Raw genomic sequence first — 25,748 nt, 5'->3', positions numbered from 1 at the left:
CCTAGACTAATATTCCTAATCAAATCTCAGAGAGAGGGTAATTGGCAGAGTAGGAGAGAGGAGTCCATGGCATTCTGAAGCAAACCTAAGTTATGTAAACCCTGAATATACAAAGATGGTTTTAGGGCTGCATGGAGAAAATGTGATGGAAGACAATTTAGTCCTAACACCAACTCAGGGCTAAACTGGAGGATACACTCAGAAGTAAACATTATCTTTGACAAACTTTGGATTCATTACCACCAGCAGTTACCAGAACCTCAATTAAAAGAAGCAGTATTTAGAAATTGCTTGAAGAATAGTTTCTCCAAGACTCTGGATATTTTAAAATGTACCCCCAGGTCAAGCCAGATCATCAGCTGAATCTGCTTCCCCAGATCTCACAGTATCAGTTTCTTCATAACGTTGCTTTTCCTTACTTTCTTTTTGGTGTTTGGTATCATGTAAAACCCATCATTGTGTCTCTTGTGAGGGTGGTAATAAGTTATTATATTTCCTAGTTTCAAGCACATTACACCTTTGAAACAAAAGTATATCATCACCGTAGAAAATTTTTAAAGTTATAGTAAATTAAAAGAAAAATATTTAAATTACCTGTAATCGCAGTACCTAGTGATAAATATGGTTTAATCAATGGGTATATATCCTCAAGTTATTTTTCTATGTACATATATTTATTTTTAAGACAATTGGGGTCATACTGTTTTGTAGCTTTTTTCCCCCACTTAATGATTTAGGTCTTGTTTCTCATCCTATTTTTCTATCTTCACCTGTGTTTTTCTTTGTAGCTGTTTATTATATATCTTCATAAGCTGCCTTAAATCTTTGGAACCTGACAGGATATAAATAAATAAAACTTTGTGTTGAAAGCAACGTGAAGGTATTGAAGGATTTTTAAACACAATAACAATAGTACCAGATTTTTACTTAAGAAAAATTATACTGGGCAGGAAGTGGGGGAGGTAGTGAGCAATCTAGAGATAGGAGACCAGTTAGAGTTTCTTGTAGAAAAAAATTCATGCAGGGCACGATGTTGGCCCGAACTAAGGCATATTTACAATGTCTGCAGAGCAGCAGTTCTGGGTTATATAAAAAGTGTAGAGTATGGCTGTGGCACTGGGTCACTCAAGTACATAGAAGTGAAAATACATAGAAGTAGCGGAAGTCAAGAAGGCTTGGGAACCAGGTGAGTCATCCACGTGGACATAGACGTCCCTGAATCAGTAGTGGGACCAGGGGACAGAGCAAGACATGGGGCATCTCCTTAGTGAATGCCAGGGAAGAGCGAGGGGGCCAGAGCCTCAGTGAATGTCAGAGAGAGGCAGGGAATCTGGGAGTTGGCAATGAAAAGAAGGGCATAAACCTCAAAGGAAATGACTGAAGGAGATACAAATACCTACTACCCCATTCTCGTAGCCCTGTGATACTGGGAATGGAAAAACAAACAACCTTCCCTTGTGGGTGCTGAAAGGAAATTATTCTCTTAGAAAAGATAGGTTTTAATTAAGGTCAAGAATTTAGTAAAGAGATACATATTGTCTTAATAAAGAGATTTAGTATTCAGTAAGGAGATAGAAGGTGTGGGATGATTTATCTAGGAGGAATGCAAATTCCAAAGGCCCGCCCAGGACCTGGGAGTGCAGCAAAGGGGACTGAATCCAGGGCAATACAGAGTACAGGCAATGTCACATGGCCAAAAGGCCACATTTGGGGCCACATTGCCTGGGGATTAGCTGGTCACAAGGTTACAAATGGAACTCTGGTGGAGAACAGGTCAGAATGCAACATTGGTAGTATTGACGCTTGACCATGTTTGCTATTAAGGAGACTGTGTGTGACCTTTGCCCAATATTCCAAATAAACCAGTGATGCAAAATTGGCTGGAGCCCCAGAAAAGCTTAGCTCCTTAGGCAATTGTGTAAGGCCCCGTGCTCTGGCAGCACCATGGGGAAGTTCAGACAGGGCTGGACCCCACAGTTCACCTTCTAGACTCCTGTACCTACTCTGTAAAGCCTCTCAAGATAGGTGATTGGTCAGTCACTTAGCAGGATATAAAGACAGATGTTCACAGACTGAGTGCACAATAGAATATAGTGAGTAAAGAAGCTCCTCCCCAAAGACAAGCATGAAAACAGTGGTGTGAGATCCACAGGTCTGAGGGGCTAAGAGGAAGGGAGCTAACATTTACGTAGCTTTTTGTGTGTGTGCCAGCTAGTCAATGAGTTATGTGTTTTACACTTTATCCCATTGATTCCAGCCATGACGTTAAGTGTCACATTCATTTAATAGATGAAGGGGTAGAAACTTGGCGAGGTAAACTCACAATCAAAAATGAGTAAGTGACCGAACCAGAATTCAAAACTAGGTATGCTTAGCTCGGAAGCCCATGTTCTTTCCACGATTACATGTTGTCTCTCACTTCATCAGTGGTCCTCACTCCATTTTGGCTTTCTGATTTCTAACAACCAATGGTACCAATTATGTGTGAGGCAGCATAGCATGATATTTCAGACAGTGAACACTAGGGCCTGATGACCTGGAGTAGAATCCAAGCACTGCGGTTTGTATTCTACGTGACTTTGCACGTGTTACATGCCTTCAGTTTCCTCATCTCTAAAATGAATATAATGGTTGTTGTGAGGATTAAATAAGTTAATATTTGTAAGGCACTTAGAACAGTGCCTGGCACATACTAAGTGCAGTATAAGTGTGTGTGAAATATAAGATAAAAGTAATACAAATGGGGTAATATGAAGTTTTGCCTCTTGAAATGTATTTCTGCTCCTTGTAGGATGAACTCAACTTCGGTTGGTCAGATGGGAAACATCTTCAATTTACTCGCTGGACAGAAAATAATGCACAACTTGAGGACTGTGTATTATTAGACACTGATGGATTCTGGAAAACATCTGATTGTGATTCTTATCAACCGGGTGCTATTTGCTACTATCCAGGAAGTATGCTAAATTCAAATATTTTAATTCTTGAATTATGATCAGTCTCATGAGTAGTGGAATTTTGGGCGAGTGGTTTCATAAAATCTAGTTCAGAAATCATAAAGAAATTATAATCGTGTCCTTTTTTACATAAAAATTTGTTGTGAACATTTGTATTCAAGTCGAATTAATATATTAAATATTTTGTCATTAATTTGTTATTTTAGACATGTTTTATCTTTGTCAGCTGACACAGGTGATTGACGTTTTAGTTTCAAGTTCCCATTAGCCTCATTTTGCATTTATTTTGTGTTTAAATTCTTATAGAAAACTTATATTCATGGGAATTCTTTTATAATTCTTATCATCAACAACTAAATTTTCTTCTATGAGTCATTGTTAAGCTTCATTTGGTTGTAAGTAACAGCAACCAGCTCAAGTTAGCTTAAGCCAAAAAAGGAGATTTAGATCCTCGAAAATGGGGATAGAGCTAAGCCTCGTGCAGAATGGGAACCAGAAACTGAATGGGAAGCAGGAGCCCAGAGATCCTGTCTTCTGTCTAGCTTTTCTGTTTCTCTCTATTATCTACACTCTTCTCTTTATATACTTTCTGCTTCTGTCTGCTCACAGATGTTTGATGTTCTGTCAAACATCACAGCTCTGCAGCTTTCAATTATAACCATAACTGGAGATGAATTGACTGTCTCTGAGTTCCATTTTTCAATTTCTCAGAGAGAATCTGAAGGACTCAGCTTGAGTCAGGAATGCAATCTCTAGCTCAGACAGAAGAAAGAGGTTTTACAACTGCCAGGGTCCACATTTGTGAGTTTGGGGTGTAAAGAAGATACTACTTCACAGATGAAGAGAGTAGTTGTGAGCAGGGAGAGACTCTGAATGTATCTACTACGTACCAAAGTGGTTTGATTCGCTTTGAGTAGAGCATATCTATAGTTGCATCTTCTTGAATGTATGGCCTTTTCACAAAATGCAAAAAAAAAAAGCCGTAATCAGGTTTTCTAGATGTCAGATTTTCAACTATTTCTGTTTACTTTGGTTAAAACAATAACTTATGTAGAACATCAAATACTTCATTAAAATGTTCCTTTAAAATTAGAAAAGATATAAGTAACCAGAAACTTGAAGATGAATTCTCAAAGTTATGGTTAGGTACCTATTACTAATATGTTTGTATAGTTTCTCTCAGGTGGCCCCTGGTGTTTGAAGTTTGGAGATGAAGACAGACAGAAACTGTATTTAACCTAATAGCACTTCATGTTTTACATTCTTCCAATCACTCCACAGCAGGAGAAAGAAAATTACTGTGTTAAATAATTTCTTCCTATAGAAAGCCAGTTAAGAGGTCACATTATATTTGAGTATAAACAGGACAAGCTTCAGCAGGCTATTACTTCTTGGCTGCCTGAATATTTCCTACAAATCAAGTCTAATTACTACTAACAGGATTTTATATTTATATCTGAAATTAATATTCAGATCGTTAATTCTTTTTCTAGATGAGACTGAAAGAGAGGTCAAACCAGTTACCAGTATTCGATGTCCATCTCCTGTTTTAAATACTCCATGGATACCATTTCAGAACTATTGCTACAACTTCATGATAGCAAAGAATATATATATGGCAACAACACAAAATGATGTTCATTCTAGGTGCCAGAAACTGAGTAAGTATATTATGTGGTCATTATATATTGCACTATGCTCATTTAAAAAAATCTCACCTGAGTATGTTATAAATATTTCTAATTATCACTAGTAACTAGATCTCAAAAATGTTCATCTCCTAATTTCTACATTACCAATGACAAAATATTAAAATTTGTGTTTAGTTAAAAAAGGAAAGTATAGGAGTTACCTCTTTTTTCAGCCATCCATTAGACAACTAGTCTATCTTTACATGTATAAACAAAATGGGTTGTGCTTTGAAAGGAAAAGAAATGACACTAGAAAGTGGAGAACTGGATGTTAAACCAAGCTAGGCTGTGGGCAAAGTGAAAATTAGGTTAGTGTGAGTGGTCGAAAGCGTAGAAACCCCACAAAGCAGCAGCTCTGATTAAAAGAGGTACATATTTCACACTTTCAGTTCTCCAGATGCTTCAGATATTTCATATGAGCTCCACTGAGGATCCAAGGCCTCTGAACTTTTTGGGAAGTTCCTTTGGAAAGTATCCAACTGTTATTCCCCAAAGTGTGCTGTGTAGAACACTAGATGTTCTACATAAAGGATCCTTAGGAAAAGGCTACATCATCGCTTCTGGTTGGACACCACATGTACGTTAGCCTACACTTTAAGAAATATTGGCATAAATAAACTAAGTTTAACTTTGTTTAATTAGTTTAACCAATATTTGCAAAATTTTTATTTTTGTAGCCTTTTTCTGAAGAACTGTTAATTTCCTGAAGAACACACTTTGGGAAATACCAAACATTTTTAACCCTAATATAAGAGTGATCTCTAAGGAAAAGGAACATCTGTCTTTTAGCCCATCCAAGAGGTTTTAATGATTATAGTCTTTGACAATGCTTCATTACTACAGGTGGATTTGTAGCAACGCAAAATAAGCTTTAAGTGGGAAAAAGTGAAGTGAATCAATGTTTTAAATTCTCTACTCAGCTACTAGTTTATCACTTTTCTATAAGACCAAATTTAACATCAAAATGTTTAAAAACTTTTTAATTAACCTATTCATTTTAGTACAATGAGATTGTTTTAATTGACATGCTTTTCTTATTTTCATTATTGTTTAAGTTCGGGAGTGTATTAAGCTGGGAAATAAAAGTTTCTAAATCTGTCAAACAAAACAAAGTGTTCTAGGTAAGTAATTTTTAAAATTGTTGACTATTTTTCTTTTAACAGATCAAAAATCACATATTCTGAGTATTCGAGATGAAAAAGAGAATAACTTTGTTCTTGAGCAACTTCTGCACCTCAATTATATGGCTTCATGGGTCATGTTAGGTATCATTTATGAAAGTAAGTTGTAAATCTGCACATTTTCTGCATTTATATTCATACTTCATTATAAACTACTTGTTTATCAAGCTATGAAAGTATAGTTCTTCAAAGTATATGTTTATCAATATACAAAATTATAATTATGCTCTTTACATAACTTATACAAATGCCAAGACAGTTTCAGCTCTTGACATTAAAATGCTTTTACCACTAAGCTTAGAGTTAAATGGTGGAAAATAATTTCCCTTCTCTACTCTCCCTTCTAGCCGTTCAAGACTAACTAAAAAATGATAGAACTCCCATATAAAGCTCCAATACTTACTTTATTTCTGTACTATGTATGTGGGATGAGTGAGAACAGAATTACACTTGTACTAATGTTGTACCTTTGGATTTATTGCCTTGGTTTGGGCATACATTAAGAAAATGACCCGTGTAGTCTGACAATAGAATATTGGAATCAGGACTAAATACCACATATCAAAGATAGAATTGCTATAAAAAAATTTTTAAACACAGACTTTAAGAATAGGGGAGATAAGACCAATTTAAAAGATGCTCAATTAAAGATCTCCTGAAAATCATAGAAGTTTTAGAAATAGGAAAAAAGAAAACCATCTGTGGGCATAAAGCATCAAAAGCATACATTTACCCAAAAACAGGGCTTAATAAGGGGCACAGGACAATGATAGCCAGAGAGAGGGTAGGAAAAGAAGCTAAATTACTCAAATCTGAACATTTTACAAAAAGCCTTCTCTTTGCGATCTAACTTGTCTTTCTTAGAGTTGCAAAGCCTTTTCTTAAATGTTTATGGCTTGCAGGTGAGTTAATGGGGGAAAAAATGGAGAAAAACTAGGTGGAAAGTTCCCAGACTCTATCTGAAAGTGACTGAGGAAACGGTGGTCCCGTATGGAGCAGTGGAGAACAAACCCAGGATATAAGTAGAGATTTTAATCGTACCCTCTTGATGTACTTTGTTAATTGTATTGTCAGAAACAACTGACAATGTATCCTGCATCCTGAAAAGTATTTTCAGATCTGTAGACTTGCTTTTAATCGTCTTAAGTTTTTAAATCAAATGTATGAGTAACAAAATTTCTATTAAAATAAGTAGACATATGAGCAATATATAGAAAGATATCTCAAGCAAACAGCAAATTTGGTTTAAACCTTATTCTGACTGGCTTAATTTACATGCATAGGTTTGTTTGTGTTTTAGTACTTCAATATACTTAAATAATATTTAACTGTATATACCACCTATACAAAGGATTTTGTTTTGGTTTTTTTGAAAGTTCTGACTTTTCAAAAGTAAGGGCATGAATAGAAGTTACTAAGAGAAGCCACATGTCAACTGAAAGATACTTCAAACCAAGTGAAAAACAGACCCTTTTGAATAGCAATTTTAGAAATATACCATTGTCTATCGTATTAGCCAGAAAATTGTAACTTTAGCATTCGGGGAGAGGGAAAGAGGGACCTGGGGACACAAGGTGATACAAAGCAGCAAGCAAGGACCAAATCATAAGTACAATATTGCTAGTGTGTCATTGCTACAGGCAGGTGTTTAGTTAGATATGATGCCTGGGAGATGGTAGTCAGTGGAAGGTAGAAATAACCAGAACAACAAGGGGTATCCGTTGGTAATAATCACATCACTCTTCATACCAATTCATAGTTTTAATAGACTTAGTAACTTGTCTTTCCACAGTCTTTATTGATATAGCCACATATCATGTAATTCAGCCATTTAATGTATACATACAATTTAATGGCTTTTAGTGTAGCCAGAAAGCTTTACAACTATCACTCCTCTTAGTAGTCCCTCCTCATTCCCTCTCCCCTCTCCCAAACCTCAGCAACCACTGAGTTATTTTCTGTCTCTACGGATTGCCTACTCTAGACTATGGCTGAATAATAGTCCATTGTATGAATATACCTCATTTTATTTATATGTTCAACAGTTTGATGGGCATTTAGGTTGTTTTCACTTTTTTGTTACTATGAATAATGCTGCTGTGAACATTCATGTAGTACATGTTTTTATGTGGATATATATTTTCATTTCTCTTGGGTATGTACCTCGGAGTGCAATTGCTGGGTCTTTTGTTTAATCCTTTGGAGAACTGACAAACTGTTTTCCAAAGCTGTTGTACCATTTTCCATTAAGAGTTCCAATTTTTCCATATCTATGCCAACACTTGTTTTTATGTCTTTTTAATTATAGCCATCCAAGTGGGTATGAAGTGATATCTCATTGAGATTTTTTATTTCATTTCCCTGATGATTAATGCTTTTATGCATTGTTTCCTGTCCTGATTGGTAATTTGTGTCATCTTTGGAGAAATCTCTATTTGGATTTTTTAAATTATCTTTTTTATTGTTGAATTCTAAGCATTCTTTATATATTTTGGATATAAGTCCCTTGTGAAATAAATGATTTGCAAATATTTTCTGCCATCACTTCCTTGACAGCATAATTTATAATACAAAACTTTTTCATTTTAATGAGTCCCGTTTATCTATTTTTTATTTATCACTTGTGCATATCTAAGAAGGTTTTACCTACCCCAGGGTCATGGAAAGATGTCCTCTTATGTTTTCTTCTAAGAGCTTTATAGTTTTAGCTCTTACACTTAGGTCTATGATCTATTTTTAGTTAATTCTGTATATGGAGGAAAAAAAAGGGTCCAACTTCATTTTTTTTTTTTTTCACATGTAGATACTTGTTCTCCCAGCAACTACTCATTCATCATTGAATTGTCTTGGCATCCTTGTCAAAAATCATAAATGCGCACAATTGTGCATGGTTTAGGTCTATAGAAGATGTTTCTATCACTACTTTTATAATGTATTATTTTCTGTGAAATAGTTACATTCATTTTCATTGCAATTAAATGTACATGTAGGAAAAATGAATATTTGATGAAAGATAACAAAATGTAAAGTTATTGTAGGATGGTGGAATTATAAGTGAATTTTAATTTTTATGTTTATAATTTGTACTTTCCAAATTCAAAATAAGCATGATTTACTGTTATAATCATAAAATATTTTAGAGGGATGCATATAATGATACATCTTTTTAGGAGGTGGGAAAGAAAATAGAAAACTTGAGTTTGAAATATTTACCTCATAATTATAAATCTAGTCTTGAGTTAATCTCTAAGCATGGAAAAATTTGTTTCTTCTCTAGATAACTCTCTTATGTGGTCTGATAAGACTTCGCTGTCATATACGCACTGGAGAGCAGGAAGACCAGATGTGAAAAATGGCCAGTTTTTTGCTGGTTTGAGTACTGATGGCTTCTGGGATATTCAAACCTTGAATGCTGCTGAAGAAGTACATTACTATCATCAGCACAGCATTCTTGTTTGTAAAATTGAAATGGGTAAGTACGCTAATATAGAGTTTCCACTCCAGGAAAAGAGCATATAAGGCCTGGCTCCACTAGTGGGAATCTTGCAATTGTATTTTTTGAGTGCTTCCTCTGTCTTCAGTCTTATGAGAGGTGCTACTGAGTTTACAGAGGAAAGAAAGACACCGTCCCTGGTGTCATGGTATTTATCTCAAGGAGTAAAATGTAGCTGGAGAGACAGCATCAATTTCTTCATCCTTGTTTTATGTAGATGAGTCTTAGAATATTTGGTTCAGGTTTAAATGTCTTGGGAAGTCAAAAGAGATCAATGAAAATAAGTAATGCATGGAAGAGGTAAAACTTGGTTGAGCCTTGAAGGATGAATAAGATTTTTATGAATATGAAAGTGTGTGTGGGTAAAGTTTTGACATTCCTGGCTAAAACTGAATGTCTCTCAACCTTGCCTGATTCCTTAAATAAATCTATGTCTAAATGTATGTCAGTTTTAAATTTTCCACAGCTTAAAAACCGTGATTTTATGGCCACTCTGTTCTAAGCCCTTCACTAACATGGAGCCTGTCACAGTCATCATTTCCATCAACAGTCTCCCTTGTAAGGGATTTTCTCTTATCAATTATTTGATTCCATGTAAGCTTTGGAGAGTTTTTAGAAGTCACTGTCTATTCTAAAAATTTAGGCTTTCTCCCAGCCCCAGTTCTTTTCCCATTCTTGGCTCAGTAAGGATATTTTTCTATCAGGCTGATCTCTTTACTATCCCATGTACAGTGTATGTCTGTCCTTATTTGCACCATTATTTATGTTTATTCCCTGTCAAGAAGTCTTTCACCTTCTTTCTATTTTTCTTTACATCTTTAATAAGCTTTTCATTTTAAAGTAGTTGTAGATTTACAGAACGGTGGCAAAGATGGTACATAGAATTTCCGTATGTACCTCAACCAGTTTCTCCTATGGACATCTTACATTTGTATAGTACATTTGTCACAACTAATAACTGATAGAGTATTACTAACCAAAGTTCATATATTATTCAGATTTCCTTAGTTTTTCCTTTAGTTTATACTTGATAATCTTTTTCTGTTCAGGACTCCATCCAGGATACCATGTTACATTTAGTCCTCCTGTCTCCTTAGGTTCCTCTTGGTTATGACAGTTTCTCAGACTTTTCTTGCTTTTGATGACCTTGGCCGTTTTGAGGAGCACTGGTCATGTATTTGATAGAATGTCCCTCAATTTTGGTTGGCTGGTGTTTTTCTCATGATTAAATAGGGGTTTTGGGTTTGAGGTTTAGGGAAAAAACACAGAAGTGTCGTTCTCATCACATTATATGAGGGTATATGCTATCAACATGACATCGCTATTGATTTTAACCTTGAGCAACTGGCTCTAGGTAATATTTCCCAGCGTTCTCCACTTCAAAATTACTCTTTTTTCCCCCTTTCCATACTGTATTCCTTGTAAGGAAGTCACTCTACTCAGTCCACACTTAAGGAGTGGAGAGCTATTCTCCACCTTCCTGAGAGGGGAGTATCTATACAAATTATTTGGAATCCTACTGCACAGGAGACTTCTCTGTTCTCCTCCATTTTAAAATTTATTCAGTATGGGCTCATGGTTATTTATTTTATACTTGGGTTACAATCCAATATACTATATTAGTTAATATGTTGCTCAAATTGTTCCAGCTTTCACCATTAGGAGATCTTTCACTTGACTCCGGTGTCCCTTTGAAATATCCTCACCATTGTGGTTTTGTTGTTGTTTGTTTGTTTGTTTTTTAGCTTGCTTTCTGGTTACCTTATTTCTTTTTAGTCCTAATTCCCCCTATCCTAACCTCTGGAGACCTAATTTGTCAAGCTAGCTTTCTAATACCCTCAGATGAATCTCTCATTCTCTAGTTAGTCACACATAGCGCATGGTGGCATGTTCACGAAATTAATTGTCCGACCTTGTATTCTAGTGGGTAATTGTTTTGCCTTCATTTCAGGTGTTGTTGTTTTCTGTCCCCAGCTATTATGTGAGCTCCCTAAATGAAAGACAACCTTTATGCCTTTTTTTAATCAACTAGAAAACTGTAATATTTAAGAGCCTGTTATATTTGCCATAGCAATAAGACAAATAAAGTATGCATTGACCTCCCTTCTAAATAAGAAACCCAGTTTCATTTAACTTTTGAAGTGATTGCATGACCAATCTTACCCAAAATATGTATTTTAAATAATTTAAATTTAATCAATAACACTTAATTTAAAAATTATAGTTGACTACAAGGAAGAATTTAATACGACTCTGCCACAGTTTATTCCATATGAAGATGGTATTTATAATGTTATTCAAGAAAAAGTAACATGGTATGAAGCATTAAACATGTGTTCTCAAAGTGGAGGTCATTTGGCAAGTGTTCATGACCAAAATGGCCAGCTCTTTCTGGAAGATATCGTAAAGCGTGATGGATTTCCACTGTGGGTTGGTCTTTCAAGTCATGATGTAAGTATTCTTTTGTTTTCCAGAAAATTTCCAAACATGTTAGAAGTTTGGAAATTTGAGTATAAACTATCAATTCAAAGTATAACTTCAGATTAAGTCCTAGGACTCAATTTGCATAGCATTGTGCTTCCTTATCTTTTCACAACACAGAACAAATAGAAAATTGTATTTGTTGAGTGAACTAAAGCAAATGGCCAGGACTGCAGCTGCCCTAAACACTGCCAGGGCCCAGTGAGTTAATATTGCAGCACCACTTCTGAAACCTATTTGGGGCAGACCAATTGGAAAGCTTGTGAAAAGGGAATAAATAGCACAGGATGAGAAAAGAAACCCGAGTTCCAGTACAAATGGCGGGTCTTCCATTTACATGATGGGTGATCATGAGCAAGTTATTTAATTTGCAAGTTTACTTCTTCATGTGTAAAATTGGAGTGATCATATTTTCCTTAATATAGGATTATATTGGAGATTAGCATAAAAATTTATATACGGTGCCATGTAAAATTTTTAACGTTAGGACTAATATGTATTTTCTTCCCATTTTCCCCTTAGAAATTGGCACTATTTGAGGATACTCTGCTGGTAAACACGTCTTTTGTGCCACTATTTGAAGCCTATTAATTACTATATTCATGTACCTATAATAATGGCTAGTATACAAAAAATAGACGTGAAGGTCTAATTTAAATAATCTTTATTTTTTTATTTATTTTTTTAAGGAGGGCACAGCTCACAGTGGCCCATACGGGAACTGAACCAGCAACCTTGGTGTTATTAGCACCACACTCTAACCAACTGAGCTAACTGTCCACCTCTAAATAATCTTTAGAACAAAGAGGGAAACATAAAAGAAAGGATGGCAAATTAGGATTATAGAATCAAGGAAAAATCAAAACTGATCGTCCCATATGAGTTTCTTGGGAAGTATTTTCCTCTTCCAGCCCCTGCTGCTTGATGGCTTCTGTAATATGAAAAAATGTAGCCAGAGACACAAACCACAAAGCTATACAACATTAAAAAAAAAAAAAAAAAAAACTAATATCAAGACTAATATCAAGGTTAGGATTGTAAATCTGTAATTGAGACAAAAGGAAGCCATTTGCACATCATTTAATTTCAAGTGTTATATAAACCCATCATTAAAAAGAATAAATCTAGAGACAGAGTTCCTGTACTCTGTAGAGTAACTCTGTTTCTAGATTTAAAATCCTACTTAAATTGTGCCAGAGCAATTGTCTCAAATTAATGCATCAAAAGTAAATTCCCAATTTTATAAATAGATCTGGACCTACAATACTTATAAGCAAATAATTAACACTCCATTCCAATATTTCTTAAAGTATGTGTGTTCTTGTTTATGTTCTTTTTGAAGTCATACATCTGGATTCAGGTTATCTCTGTTATTCTTAAAACAGGGGAGTGAATCAAATTTTGAATGGTCTGATGGCAGTGCTTTTGACTACATCCCATTGAAAGAAAAAAAATCTGTTGGAAATTGTGTTCTTTTGGATCCAAAAGGAACTTGGAACCATGAAAACTGCAAGTCTGTTAAGGATGGTGCTATTTGTTATAAACCTACAAAATGTAAGACTTGATTTCGAATAACTGTATATTTATTAAAATATGACGTTTGTTTTATGCATTTAATTAAGTACTCAAAGGAATTTTTATAGATTTCTAAATAAGTTTTATTCACAAATCCTATAAAAATAATTTTGATACTTTGTGAAGAGAAATAAATACAATATACCCATTTAGGGAATTTGTTCCCAAAGACTTTCTCAGTTGTTCTATCACTAGGTAAGTTTTACTTTGGAATTTGTGAATTTTAATTTCATTTAGCACTGTTTTCAAAGATTGAGATGCTCCTTTTTAAAAAGCGTTCCATACCATGTAAATTTGGGAAATGCCTCCAGGGACCTACCATATTGATGGCTCTGAGAGTTTCTGTAGTAAAGAGGTCTGTTTAACTTTGTGTAACTATGTATTTTCCAAACTTATATGATCCTGAAAATCTAAGGGAGGAGCTGCTTCCAGCAGGGGCTGGACTTGGGGTCACCCCTGGTGGTAGAGCATGAACCTTGAGGGAAAGTACGAGGACCTCAACCATCCAGGAGCTGCAGAGGCATTTAGGACAGGCCAAGAGATGATGATGGTGTTGGTCTCTGAAACTTCTGAGTCTCAGTGTGTGTCCTGTTTTCTGCTCTGAAGAATCCTCAAGAGAAGATGCAACAGTTGGAACTGAACAGAGTCAGGCAGAAGAAAATGTGAAAATCTTATCTTGAGAAACAAGTGAATACAAGAAAGGGAGAATGATATAAAGAATGAGGAATAAAGGCACAATCAAGAACTGACATCTCAGTTGTTAGGAACAGAAGATAAGTGTAATCTTTCAGGAAAAATATAGAATACATGAGATATAGGATAAGGCATGCAGAAATGGAGAGGACATCTGTGTTAGAGAAACAGACTTTACAGGATGAAGGAGAATGACAACAAAATCAAACACAAATTCAGTACTGTACTGGGTTGAATAGTGTACCCAAAATTCATGTCTACCTCAGAATGTGACCTTATTTAGAAATAGTATTTGCAGATGTAATTAGTTGAGAGGAGATCATACTTAATTAGGACGGGCCCTAATTCCAGTGATGGTCCTTGTTAGAGGACAGACACAGACAAACAGAAGTCCATCTGATGACAAAGGCAGAGATTGCAGTGATGCAGCCAAAAGCCAAGGATTGACAGTAGCCACCAGAAGCTCGGAGACAGGTACAAAACAGGTTCTTCCTCAGAATCTCCAGAAAGAACCAACATTTTGACACCTTATTTTCAGACTTCTAGCTTCCAGAACTGTAAGAAAATAAATTTCTGTGTTTTAAGCCATCAAGTTTATAGTAATTTGTTATGGCAGCCCTGGGAAAGTAACACAAGAGCCAACTTAAAAACTGGATCTTCAAAAAAAGAAAGAAAATCACAAGTGTTAGTGAGGATGTAGAGAAATTGGAACCCTTATACATTACCTGTGGGAATATAAAATGGTGTGTGGCCACTGTAGGAAACAGTATGGTGATTCCTCAAAAAATTTAACCTAGCATTACCATATGATCCAGCAATTACACTTCTGGGTGTATAACCAAAAGAAGTGAAACCAAGGATTCGAACAGATATTTGTAGAACTATGTTCATAGCAGCATTGTTCACAATAGCCAAAAAGTGGAAGCAAGCAAAGTGTCCATTGATTGATGAATGGATAAGCAAAATGTGATATATACATACTATGGATATTATTAGCCTTAAAATGGAAGGACATTCTGACAAATAATACAACATGGATGAACCTTGAAGACATTATGCTAAGTGAAATAAGTCAGTCACAAAAGGACAAATACTGTGTGATTCCACTTTTAGGAGTTATCTAGAGTTGTCAAATTCATAGAGACAGTAAGCAGAATGGTAGTTGCCAGGGGTTGGCAGGTAGGAATGGGGAGTTGTTATTTAATGGGTACAAAGTTTCCATTTTGTAAGATGAAAACGTTCTGGAGATGGATGGTGATGATAATTGCCTAATAATGTGAATGTACTTAATACCACTGAACTATGTACTTAAAAATAGTTTTGATGGTAAATTTTATGTTATTTTACCACAATTAAAAAACAAAACAAAAACCTGACTCTTCTTAAACAGGAATAGAACAAACAGCGTAATGCTGGCCCTTGCAGAAAAAAAAAAAAAATGCAAGAGTTGGAAGCATAACTCCATGAATAGCAGTAAAGAAAGAAAATGTATGCAGCCTAAAACAGCCCAGTTGCAGACTGGATTAGAAACAAATACACTTTAAAGATATGGGATTTCCATATTTTCCCAGTATAAGAAGAATTTTCTTAAAAAGCCAAGCCATTCAGAAAAGTCCCCCAGGCCTAGCCATGCATTGGTAGCCAATGTTCAACATGCTTGGCACCTAATGAAGCAACCCACATCATTGCTTTGTGCAACGTTGGAGTTGTCAGCCGTGTATTTTTGGGAAAGCAGCTGTTTTCGCAAGGTGGTAAAAGCAAGAACTTGCTAGAAACCTCTCCCTCCAGCATTAATGAAAAGGTGTCACAAGTCTCACAGACTTGACAAATGAATTTGCAAATGAGCTTTGATCATCAGTCGCTAGGAAACTTATCCAGGAGTTATCAACTGTCAGACTGAAGGAAGACTTACAGCTCAAACAAGGGCATGAGTGGAAAGAATGGAGGCAAAAGCCAATCAATTAAGCAAAGTTCAAAGACGATCAAGCCCAGCTGGAGAAACAGAAGATAGAGAAGCAGAAGGAATTAAGAGCCATCAGAAAGCCCTTTGATGAAGAAGGAAATGGCAGCAGCCATTCTTTTGGAGTCACAGGAACCACACATAAGAACTCTACCAAATTGAGATGCAGTAGAGAGAAAAGCAGGGAAAGCCTTCAGTAAGCGGAGGACATACAAACCATACATACTGTGTACAAAGCAATTGTTTGCATTGAGATTACTGACCAGACCAGGTCAGATATTTGATTCAAATAATCTGTACCTCACCAATAGGATGTTGACAATTTCCTTTCCAGTTCTGATACTCTCTTCTGTTGGAATTAATAATGGGTATTAAGAGGTGCCAGCTTCGTTACACAAGCTCTGGTGTTATACAGCACAATTAAAAATTAAACAGTTTAAATGGAAACCAGGGGAATTTTAAGAGCTGAAAAGCCATACCTACTCTTTTTGTTTGTTTGTCTGAGACAGATTTTGCTTTGCTGATATATTGCACTTTGTAAACATACTACCAAATTTTCACTTGTGATTATGATTTTTCAAAGTAGTTCTGTATATGGCAAGGCGAAATTAGGTTTATATTATCAAAACTAAAAAGGAATCTAAAGAAAAAGAATTTTAATTATTATTTCAAAGTAGGTTCAAGTCTGCCTAGCCTGTCTTTGTGTCTTTTTTCTATTCTGCCTTTCCAATTGTTTTTACTTTAGTCTAAATCCATCTGAGAGGGCTAAGTACTTTCCTCTGTCTTCTAAGTTTTAAAAATAGTATTCCAAAAAGCTACTTAGAAGGTATATACTCTTGGAGTATGGGCTGTGGCTTTCTCTGATGTGTCCATTGAATTGAATGCTTCTTACCCACAGAAGCCACAGTTCCAAATAGGGGCATTTCATGAGATTTTTAAAAGTCAGTCATTTTTTTCTGTGCACTTTTACAGTTATCTCTCACATTTTTATAGCTAAAGAGATGTCTTCTCACACAACCTCATCGAGATGTCCAAGAACAAAAGGGAACGGATCACAGTGGATCCAGTACAATGGCCACTGTTACACGGCTAACCAAGCATTGCATAGTTTCTCAGAAGCCAAACAGTTTTGTTCAGAAGTTGGTGAGTTAAAATTTGTTGATTTTTCTTTGACTCGATAATTTAATCATTGAAATTATTCATAAGGAAATATTTTGAAACAATGTTTATATTTTTGAAAATATCTTTAAAGCACTCACTATTGATAATAGCGTTATAACCTAAATAATGCCCATTATAACCTAAATGTGGTGAGGAAGTGGTCAAGTATTTTATGATATATGAGTTCAATGGAATATTGGAATAGCCATTTAAAAAGGTCAATAAGTATATGAAAAATGAAAGTAAGTGGGAAGAAGTAGCATAAAAATTGCTAAGTGAACTGTTTTGTGAAAATACTGACAAGTGAAGTGGTTTTAAATATAGCTGGATATGCTTAGATGAAGGGATTAAGAGGTAAATTTTTTTGTAAAGTTGGTTAAGTAGTAAATACAAAATTGCATATTTTCCATTACTTAGTTATTAATAAGTAAACTTAGCCTGACCAGGGTAACAAATCAAAGAAGCATGGTTTGTTTATCCATTCTGCAATCGGAATGGCTTACATTGTCTGAACACCATAAGGGATCAAATTTAACTATTTTAGAAAGAGTGGCAATGATTGACTCTCTCCCATGATAAATTTTAGCCAATAGTAAATGTGAAATGACTTCCAGGAGACCACCTCGAGTAATTCAGAGACCTGCATCCTTAGGTAGCAATTTAGCGAGGCAGCTGGCATTTATCTCATTTATTTTGCTAAGTATTGTGGAGATTTTTAAATCTCCTTATTACTACATGGTGGGAACTCTTGTGTGGGAACTGTTCTGTGTTATATGTATGTGTGTGTCACACACACACACACACGATGGAAACTATTGTGAGCTATCTATATGTTCTGGCAGTCAGAAGCTTCTTGCTTCTAAAGGAGAAAATAGAAAGGTTTATTGTCATTCTATTGTGGGGATTAAACACCTAAGCCTGGAGGCAAATAGGTCTGGGTTCAAATCCCAACTCTCATACTTATAGCTGAGGGATATTGTAGAAGTTACATAATTATTTCTCTTTTCTCATCTGAAAACAAGAAGAACAAAAATACAGTTGACCTTTGAACAATGAGAAGGTTAGGGGCACTGACACCCATACAGTCAAAAATCCATGTATAACTTTTGACACCCCCAAAATTTAACTACAGACTTTCCTTAGTATCCAAGGGTGAATGGTTCTAGGCCCCCCATGGATACCAAAGTTCACAGATGCTCAGATGCTTATATATGGTGGGATAGAACCAGTGCATACAGTTGGCCCTCTGTATGCATGGTTTCTCAACTGTGGATGGAAAATACTGTTTTTGATCTGAAATTGGTTGAATCTGTGAATGCTAAACCCAGGGATATGGAGAACCAACTGTATATTGAAAAAAAATCTGTATATAAGTGGACCTACGTAGTTTGAACCCATGTTCAAGCGTCAACCATCGTACTTACTTCAAAGTTGGGTAAAGGGGTAAAGGTTGGATTGTTGTAGTTAATGAATAAATGAGAGAATGCATGCAAATGTAGCACAGTGCCCTGCAAATAACATTATTATTCATATTATTACAAAGATTGAGATTGACTTTCTAATTCTATAATTGGCTAGCTGTGTAAACCTAACCAATTTACTTAATCTCCTTGAGCCTCAGTTTCCTCTTCTGTAAAATAGTAATAAAACCTCCTCTACAGGATTATGTGATATAATATTTAAAAAGATAACATATAAAGTACCTGCCTGCACACTGTGGTGATCTATAAAGGAATAAAGGCTTTCCTTTGCCCTTCGTTAAATCCCCCCACCACAAAAGCTCAAATATGGACAGACTTATTGCTGCTGAAGATTATTTGATTCCATTTAGGATTGATTTCCAAGTTTAGTTATTAGCTTAATAATTCCATACCTTTGCTGGTGATAGCACCATTTTTTTTTTATGGATTTAGGGTGACCTATCAAACTTCAGGAATACTCACTGTTTCAATTCCATACAATTAGGAACTTACAATGGGCATGACCAGTGCCTTTACATATCAAATAATATTAAAAGAAGGCTAGGGGTCGACCCGGTGGCTCAGGCGATTAGAGCTCTATGCTCCTAACTCCGAAGGCTGCCGGTTCGATTCCCACATGGGCCAGTGGGCTCTCAACCACAAGTTTGCCAGTTCAATTCCTCAAGTCCCACAAGGGATGGTGGGCACAGCCCCCTGCAACTAAGATTGAACATGGCACCTTGAGCTGAGCTGCCACTGAGCTCCTGGATGGCTCAGTTGGTTGGAGCGCATCCTCTCAACCACAAGGTTGCCGGTTCAACTCCCGCAAGGGATGGTGGGCTGTGCCCCCTGCAACTAGCAACGGCAACTGGATCTAGAGGTGAGCTGCGCCCTCCACAACTAAGACTGAAAGGACAACAACTTGAAGCTGAATGGCACCCTCCACAACTAAGATTGAAAGACAACAATTTCACTTGGAAAAAAGGAAAAAGTCCTGGAAGTACACACTGTTCCTCAATAAAGTCCTATTCCCCTCCCCCCCAAAAAAAAATTAAAAAAAAAAAAAGAAGAAGGGAAGGCTAATGCTCTCCGATATCCCAAACCTATTTGCTTTAATTTTCATTTTAACAGAAGCAAATTTATACAGAAACGGCTGTTGAGGAAAGAGTGCTTAAAATCTATAAGGAAACACTTCTTTATACCATCACATACCCCATTGCTCATCATTAGCTGTTGATACACAAAGGTCTTACTGGTTAGGCAGTTCCAAGATCAAAAAAGATTACCAGGTAAACATTTTGAAGGAACGTAAAATTTCTAAGTGCAAAGTTTCAATCTAGAAACATTTCTCACTTTTTTTACAAAGCTATTAATGCTATACTTTTAAAAATCTGACAGATACCAGATTTTAAAAACATTCTCTGCGTAAAGTTTGAATTTCTCAATGATCTTGATCATGATAGTTGTTTTTGTTTTTTTGTTTTTTCTGAATGGGTGGTTGAGAATAAACTACTAGTTTGCATGAAACTAATTAGTTTGGGGGTTGTTTTCCTTCAACAGATGATTCTGCAGTTATTGTTACTATAGAGGATGAAGATGAGAATAAATTTGTGAGCAGACTGATGAGGGAACATAATAATATTACCATGAGAGTTTGGCTTGGGTTATCTCAACAGGCTGCCGGTAAGTGACATCAGTATGTGTTCTGTACTCAGGGTTCTAACTTGTTTAAATACCAAGTCAGTCTTGCTAAAGAATGTCAAGTGGTGGCTGATTCACATGCTTCTTATTGATGAATAAGCTAGGTCTGCTGGCTGTTTGGGAGGCTTATAAATTCCTAATGAATAAGGGAGTGACTTCCTAGTAATGATGGAAAACTAGTAAGTGATGGAAAACACTAAAGAAATAGAGAATCAGTTGACATCACCTGGAGTTGTTCTAGAGGCTTAAGATCAACAGGATATTTTTTTTTCTTCTACAGCAATATCTGTGTCCCTGCACCCCTACAAGGATTCATTCCCTCACTTACTTCCCTTAGAGTTCTCATGTCTATCACCCCATGTTTTCCAGTTTATAACTCTGTTATTCAGAAAGTTTTCTTCTTCTTGTTCCCTTTCCTCTTAGAACATTTTTACCATAAAGCAAAATTAAATCTGAATGGTGATCTTTCTTTCAAAACAGTTTAGTAAAATTACAGAGAATTAGTTCAAAACGATCTGTGGAAGAATTTTTAAATAAGGAATAGTACCGTGTTTCTCCAAAAATAAGACCTAGCCAGACAATCAGCTCTAATGCGTCTTTTGAAGCAAAAATTAATATAAGACCCGGTCTTATTTTATTATAATATAAGACCAGGTCTAATATAATATAATACCGAGTCTTATGTTAATTTTTGCTCCAAAAGATGCAGTAGAGCTAATTGTCTGGCTAGGTCTTATTTTTGGCGAAACACGGTAGCTACAGGGTTTGAGTGAACTTGGAATTGATAAAGAATGAATTCAGAGTACAAATTTGATAGAATAATAGGAAATCTGTTTAACATTTTATGCAAAGTTGAATTCTAAATAATTAAAATAAATGTGAATTCCAAAATATTAAATACTTGTCAAAAAGCGAATGGGTTCAAAGTTAACTGTCTAAATGAATTGTAAATTGTGTTTATGCTATCACCACAAGGTGGTGCTATCTCAGCTGGAAAACAAAAATGGAGTCATGGTGGGGAGGACCCTGATGGACCGTTCCTTCCCCACTAGCATACCTTCAATGATAGGAGCTTTTTAATTGGAGCGGGAGAGGGAGGGGATATAGGTCTTTAGCAATCTGTCTCTCACACAATAAATATGTAAGAATTCTGCACTTTAATCAAAACACGACGTTCTGTGTCAGTATTGTTTAATAGAACTTGCTGCAAAGATGAAATTGTTCTGTGTCCATGCTGTCCAATACACTAGTCACTAGCCACATATGGCTATTGAGCACTTGAACTGTGACAAGTGCAACTGATAGACTAATTTTTAAATTTTTTCCCTTTGAATAAATTTCATTTTAGTGACAGAGTTGTATGAGCTGCATGCCTTTTTACCTTAGTAATCTCATGGCAATAAACATCTATTTAATTTCTTTCTTTAGATCAGTCTTGGAATTGGTTAGATGGATCAAAAGTGACATTTGCCAAATGGGCAAATAAACGTAAGAGTGATGGTGGAAAATGTAGCATTTTGTTAGCTTCAAATGAAACGTGGATAAAAGTTGAATGTTCACGTGGCTATGGAAGAGTTGTCTGCAAAGTTCCTCTGGGTAAGTATGTAACCTGTCCTTAGGGAACATTTTTGCAGACCAGGTTAGGACATAAATGTACAATTCAGTAATATGCAAAGTTTTGTATTTGATCCTGAAGTATTTAGTCCTTAATGTATATCAAAAAGTATCATTGAGTCATGGAGATTCTTTCCCTCGGAAAAATAGATTACAAGAGACAGGAAATGCACAAGATGCCTAGGACTTCCAGAGGAAACTATAAACAACCTAAACTTTGTACAATTCCTTCCTAAGAAAAATGGAAGCTGCCAGAGTATTAAGATCATTTCTTTGAAAATGTTCTTAAGGTGTATTTTATTCTATAGTTTGAATATGTAAAAGCTCAAAGGTCTGGCTCTACAGTTAGTTTGCTTCCTTTCTCTTCATTTGCTTAAAACTCATGAATAACTTAACAACATTGTAAAACTGGATGTAATTACTTAAAATGCCCTGGGTATCTAGGAAATCATGATTTGAATTCATCTTTCATCATGCGTTGATATATAAAATAACCGTAAAAATCTTATCTTCATAAGTTCATTTCTAGAGAAAGATCTCTAAATTTTCCACAGCAACATTTTTGAAGATCTAGGATAAAAATGTCTATTTTGGTGCACAAATATTAAAGATAAAACCCCAATTCTAGGTTATCAGTATCTACATAATCGTGCATTGACTCAGCAAATATTTTGAGTGTCTACTGTACGTCATGCCGTGTTCTATGTGTTGGGGTACACCTGTGAAAAAGACACATAAAACACACTTTCTCACAGGATTTACAATCTGGTAGAGGAAGACAGATAATAACCAAGCATGTCCATTTTTAAAAGGGGAAATTTCAAATAGTCATAAACTCTGTGATCGAGATCAGGGGGATGGCTACTCTGGGTTATCAGGGAAGACGGCTAAGAGCAGGAGACTTTGAAGCTGAGATCTGAAAGGCTGGCCAAGCAAACATCCGGGGAAGAAGCTCACTGGACATAGGTACCAGTTGCAGCAAAGAGCCTAAGGCAGAACGAGCCTGATGGGTGTTCAGGGAAGAGCTGGGAGGTAGGCCAGTGACAGACACTTCAGGCTCCGGAAGCAATGGTCGGGAGTTCAGGTTGTATTCTGAGTGGAATAGAAAACGACTGGCAGGTTTTGGGGGGTGGTGGGAGCAATGTTAGGGTCGTGTAAACCTAGAATTCTGTTTGGGCCATTTTTAACTGTCCGTATTTCCATATGGAATGCATAATATGCTGTTGGATGTATGAGAGAGAAGGGAGGTTAGCACAGAGATGCTATTAAAGGCATTGGACAGAATGAGTCCATCTCGGCAGTATGCAGAGAAGGGGCCTGGGACTGCATTTGAAACTGAAAAGCTAGGAACTAAATGAGGTCATCCTAAAAGCTTAAATCATTTTAAAGCAAATGATATTTTATTTGGCTCTTGGTAGGTTAAACACAAAAATTTACAGCTCTTAACAATTTGCTGTCAAAGCAAGGTAATATACTGAGAGTGATATTCTCAAAAGGGTGATGGGAAGGAAAAGTGAGAATAATGCTAGTGCTCGAATGTCTTTGGAAGAAAATTGCTGTAGCAATGAAGAGAATTTGAATAAAAAGGAAAACAGTTGAAAATGACAAGAAGCACTTAAATGTTTGATGAGTTTGAATTCTGTATTCATGCTATGAAACAATCAGGAGCTTATTGTATCTAATTTATGAAGGGTTTACATATGTGACACACAGCTGAATGTATACAGTCAATAATGATCACTTTTATATTCTCTCATGTTAAACCTTTCCCTGTTCTAGGCCCTGATTACAGAGGAATAGCTATCACATTTGCTGTGCTAAGTGTCTTAGCTCTCATCAGCGGACTAATTTGGTTCCTCTTCCAAAGGAATCGTTTTCACTGGGCAGGATTCTCTTCAGTTCGATATGAACCAGGAGTGAATGAAGATGAGATTATGCTTCCTTCATTCCATGACTAAATTCTTCTAAAAGTTTGCTAACTTGCACTAATGATTTAGGAAAAATGAGCCATTTGAAATTTTCCCAGTGTCAGTATTTACAATGTTCCAAAGTAGAAGTCGTAAGTAGTTGTTTAGTTGCTATTCCGGTTTCCATGCTTAATTATCTACAAAAAAAGCCATGTATATAACTCTACTTAATAGAATGGAGAGTAACCGAAGCTGAAACGAGAGTCCAAATTGTTTGTAGGGTAATAATTTTAATGCATGTTTTCTATATAAGAATGTGATTGGTGACTAGACTATGTGTGTTTTAATGGCATTTTAACAAAACCTCTTAGAAAATTTAAATTGACACATTAAGGCCACACATCTCCCTTTTAATTTTTATGAACATCTGGCCAAATGCAAAATTAGTACCTCAAGGTAAAAACACAACTGTAAATAATATCAACATTGTTTTAAAATAGTCACTTGTAGCATTTGGGGGAAAATTTTAAGCAATGAGGGACATGCTTATTTTTACACAACAAAATGATGCCTCTTGGCAAGATGCTTCTTACACTATTACAAATATATTTCATACCGAATTACATTTCATACCAAATTAAATGTAAAAGTTTTGTTCTGTTCATAATTATTCATAAAACAATGGCTTTTAAATATTTAGTATTTAATATTCTTCTAAAGTGTGGGAACATTATTTGTAGATTGATTTTTCTTTTGTCTTTTCTTATGTACAAATCATACCTGTTTCCTTTTTAAAGGGAATCTGCAAAGAATTTTTGAAAATTTTATGATTTATATACTGTACAGGGTATGTCTACTTTTGACTAAGAAATCTTTATTACTTTGTTGCCTTTTTACATGCGCCAAAGAGAAGGGGTCTGTGAAGGAAACTGTATATCTTGCATTTGTAAAAATGAAAATTTTACAATGAAACTCTAAACCTTGTGATTACTACTAAAATGTTTAAAATTATGAATGATTAAGGAAATACTGTTCTGTGGTTATCACTTTAAATTTTACCACCTACGGGTGGTGGGTTAGCTCAGTTGGCTAGAGGGTGGTGCTGGTAGCACTAAGGTTGCCATTCGATCCCCTCCTGGGCCACTGTGAGCTGTGCCCTCCATAAATAGATAAATAAATAAATAAATAAATAAATAAATAAATAAATAAATAAATTTACCACCTAGAATATATTTTTTAATAATAGCTTGCACTGGACATGGTGAATGTTTTATTCAGTTTTTAACTTATATTTGTACGTTAGAATATTTTTGTATAAAAATCCATAGATTTATTTTAAAGTTTAGAATGTTTACACTGTGATAACTTTGTAAATAATTTTCTAAGACAGTTTTAGAATAGTCTAAAACTTAGTATAGTTGTTCTGAAATATTTTTTATTAAATTCGGTAGACTAGTTCTCTTGGCCTATGACCTGTACAATTTTAGGCATTAAGGCTTTCTTCGAAGAAATGAAGAAAAATACAGCTATACGAGTGTGTAGTAGTGATGCTGTAAAAGTGGTGATGCTTGCTGGAAAACAAATGTCTCTAGGTAGGGCTTTACTATGTTAGGCATATAGTATGACAAGAAATAATGTCCAGCTATTGTAAAATAAAAGCGGCACCTTTAGAATTTGTGTATTTTTAAAGAATAAATATAATCATGCTTACATTTCTGAATGTTTGATTTTAGTCCCTTTTTCAAATTGCTCCGAATCAGCGTGTCTTCTTTTAACTATCAGATCAGTAGAAATTCTATTTACGGTACCCTTACTTCTCATTCTGTGTGCTTCCCTCGGGAGAGCCTGTCCACTACCTCCCTCCCCCCCCCCCC

At 35.6% G+C, this 25,748-nt stretch overlaps 1 protein-coding gene and 1 pseudogene across 2 annotated transcripts in view; both read left to right on the top strand.

Annotated features, from left to right (window-relative positions):
• LY75 (lymphocyte antigen 75) overlaps positions 1-25,748 on the top strand; it is a 110,339-nt gene that overhangs the window by 50,585 nt on the left and 34,006 nt on the right. Inside the window, exons 26-35 of one of the 2 annotated variants that reach the window (XM_019727249.2) lie at positions 2,792-2,957; positions 4,451-4,618; positions 5,812-5,928; positions 9,107-9,301; positions 11,547-11,773; positions 13,189-13,357; positions 17,025-17,174; positions 20,213-20,335; positions 21,782-21,949; positions 23,747-25,590. In XM_019727249.2, the coding sequence (XP_019582808.2) occupies positions 2,792-2,957; positions 4,451-4,618; positions 5,812-5,928; positions 9,107-9,301; positions 11,547-11,773; positions 13,189-13,357; positions 17,025-17,174; positions 20,213-20,335; positions 21,782-21,949; positions 23,747-23,925 (1,662 nt within the window). In that variant the 3' untranslated portion in view covers positions 23,926-25,590. Of the gene's footprint in view, positions 1-2,791; positions 2,958-4,450; positions 4,619-5,811; positions 5,929-9,106; positions 9,302-11,546; positions 11,774-13,188; positions 13,358-17,024; positions 17,175-20,212; positions 20,336-21,781; positions 21,950-23,746; positions 25,591-25,748 lie in introns of those variants that run through there. The other variant, XM_019727252.2, reaches the window with a different exon arrangement.
• LOC109445242 (centrosomal protein of 57 kDa) lies at positions 13,848-17,018 on the top strand (annotated as a pseudogene).

The sequence above is a fragment of the Rhinolophus sinicus genome, linkage group LG01, assembly GCF_036562045.2.
Source record: "Rhinolophus sinicus isolate RSC01 linkage group LG01, ASM3656204v1, whole genome shotgun sequence".
Taxonomy (NCBI): domain Eukaryota; kingdom Metazoa; phylum Chordata; class Mammalia; order Chiroptera; family Rhinolophidae; genus Rhinolophus; species Rhinolophus sinicus.
Note: the sequence above shows the minus strand (reverse complement) of the source record. Positions and strands in the feature narration are given on the sequence as shown.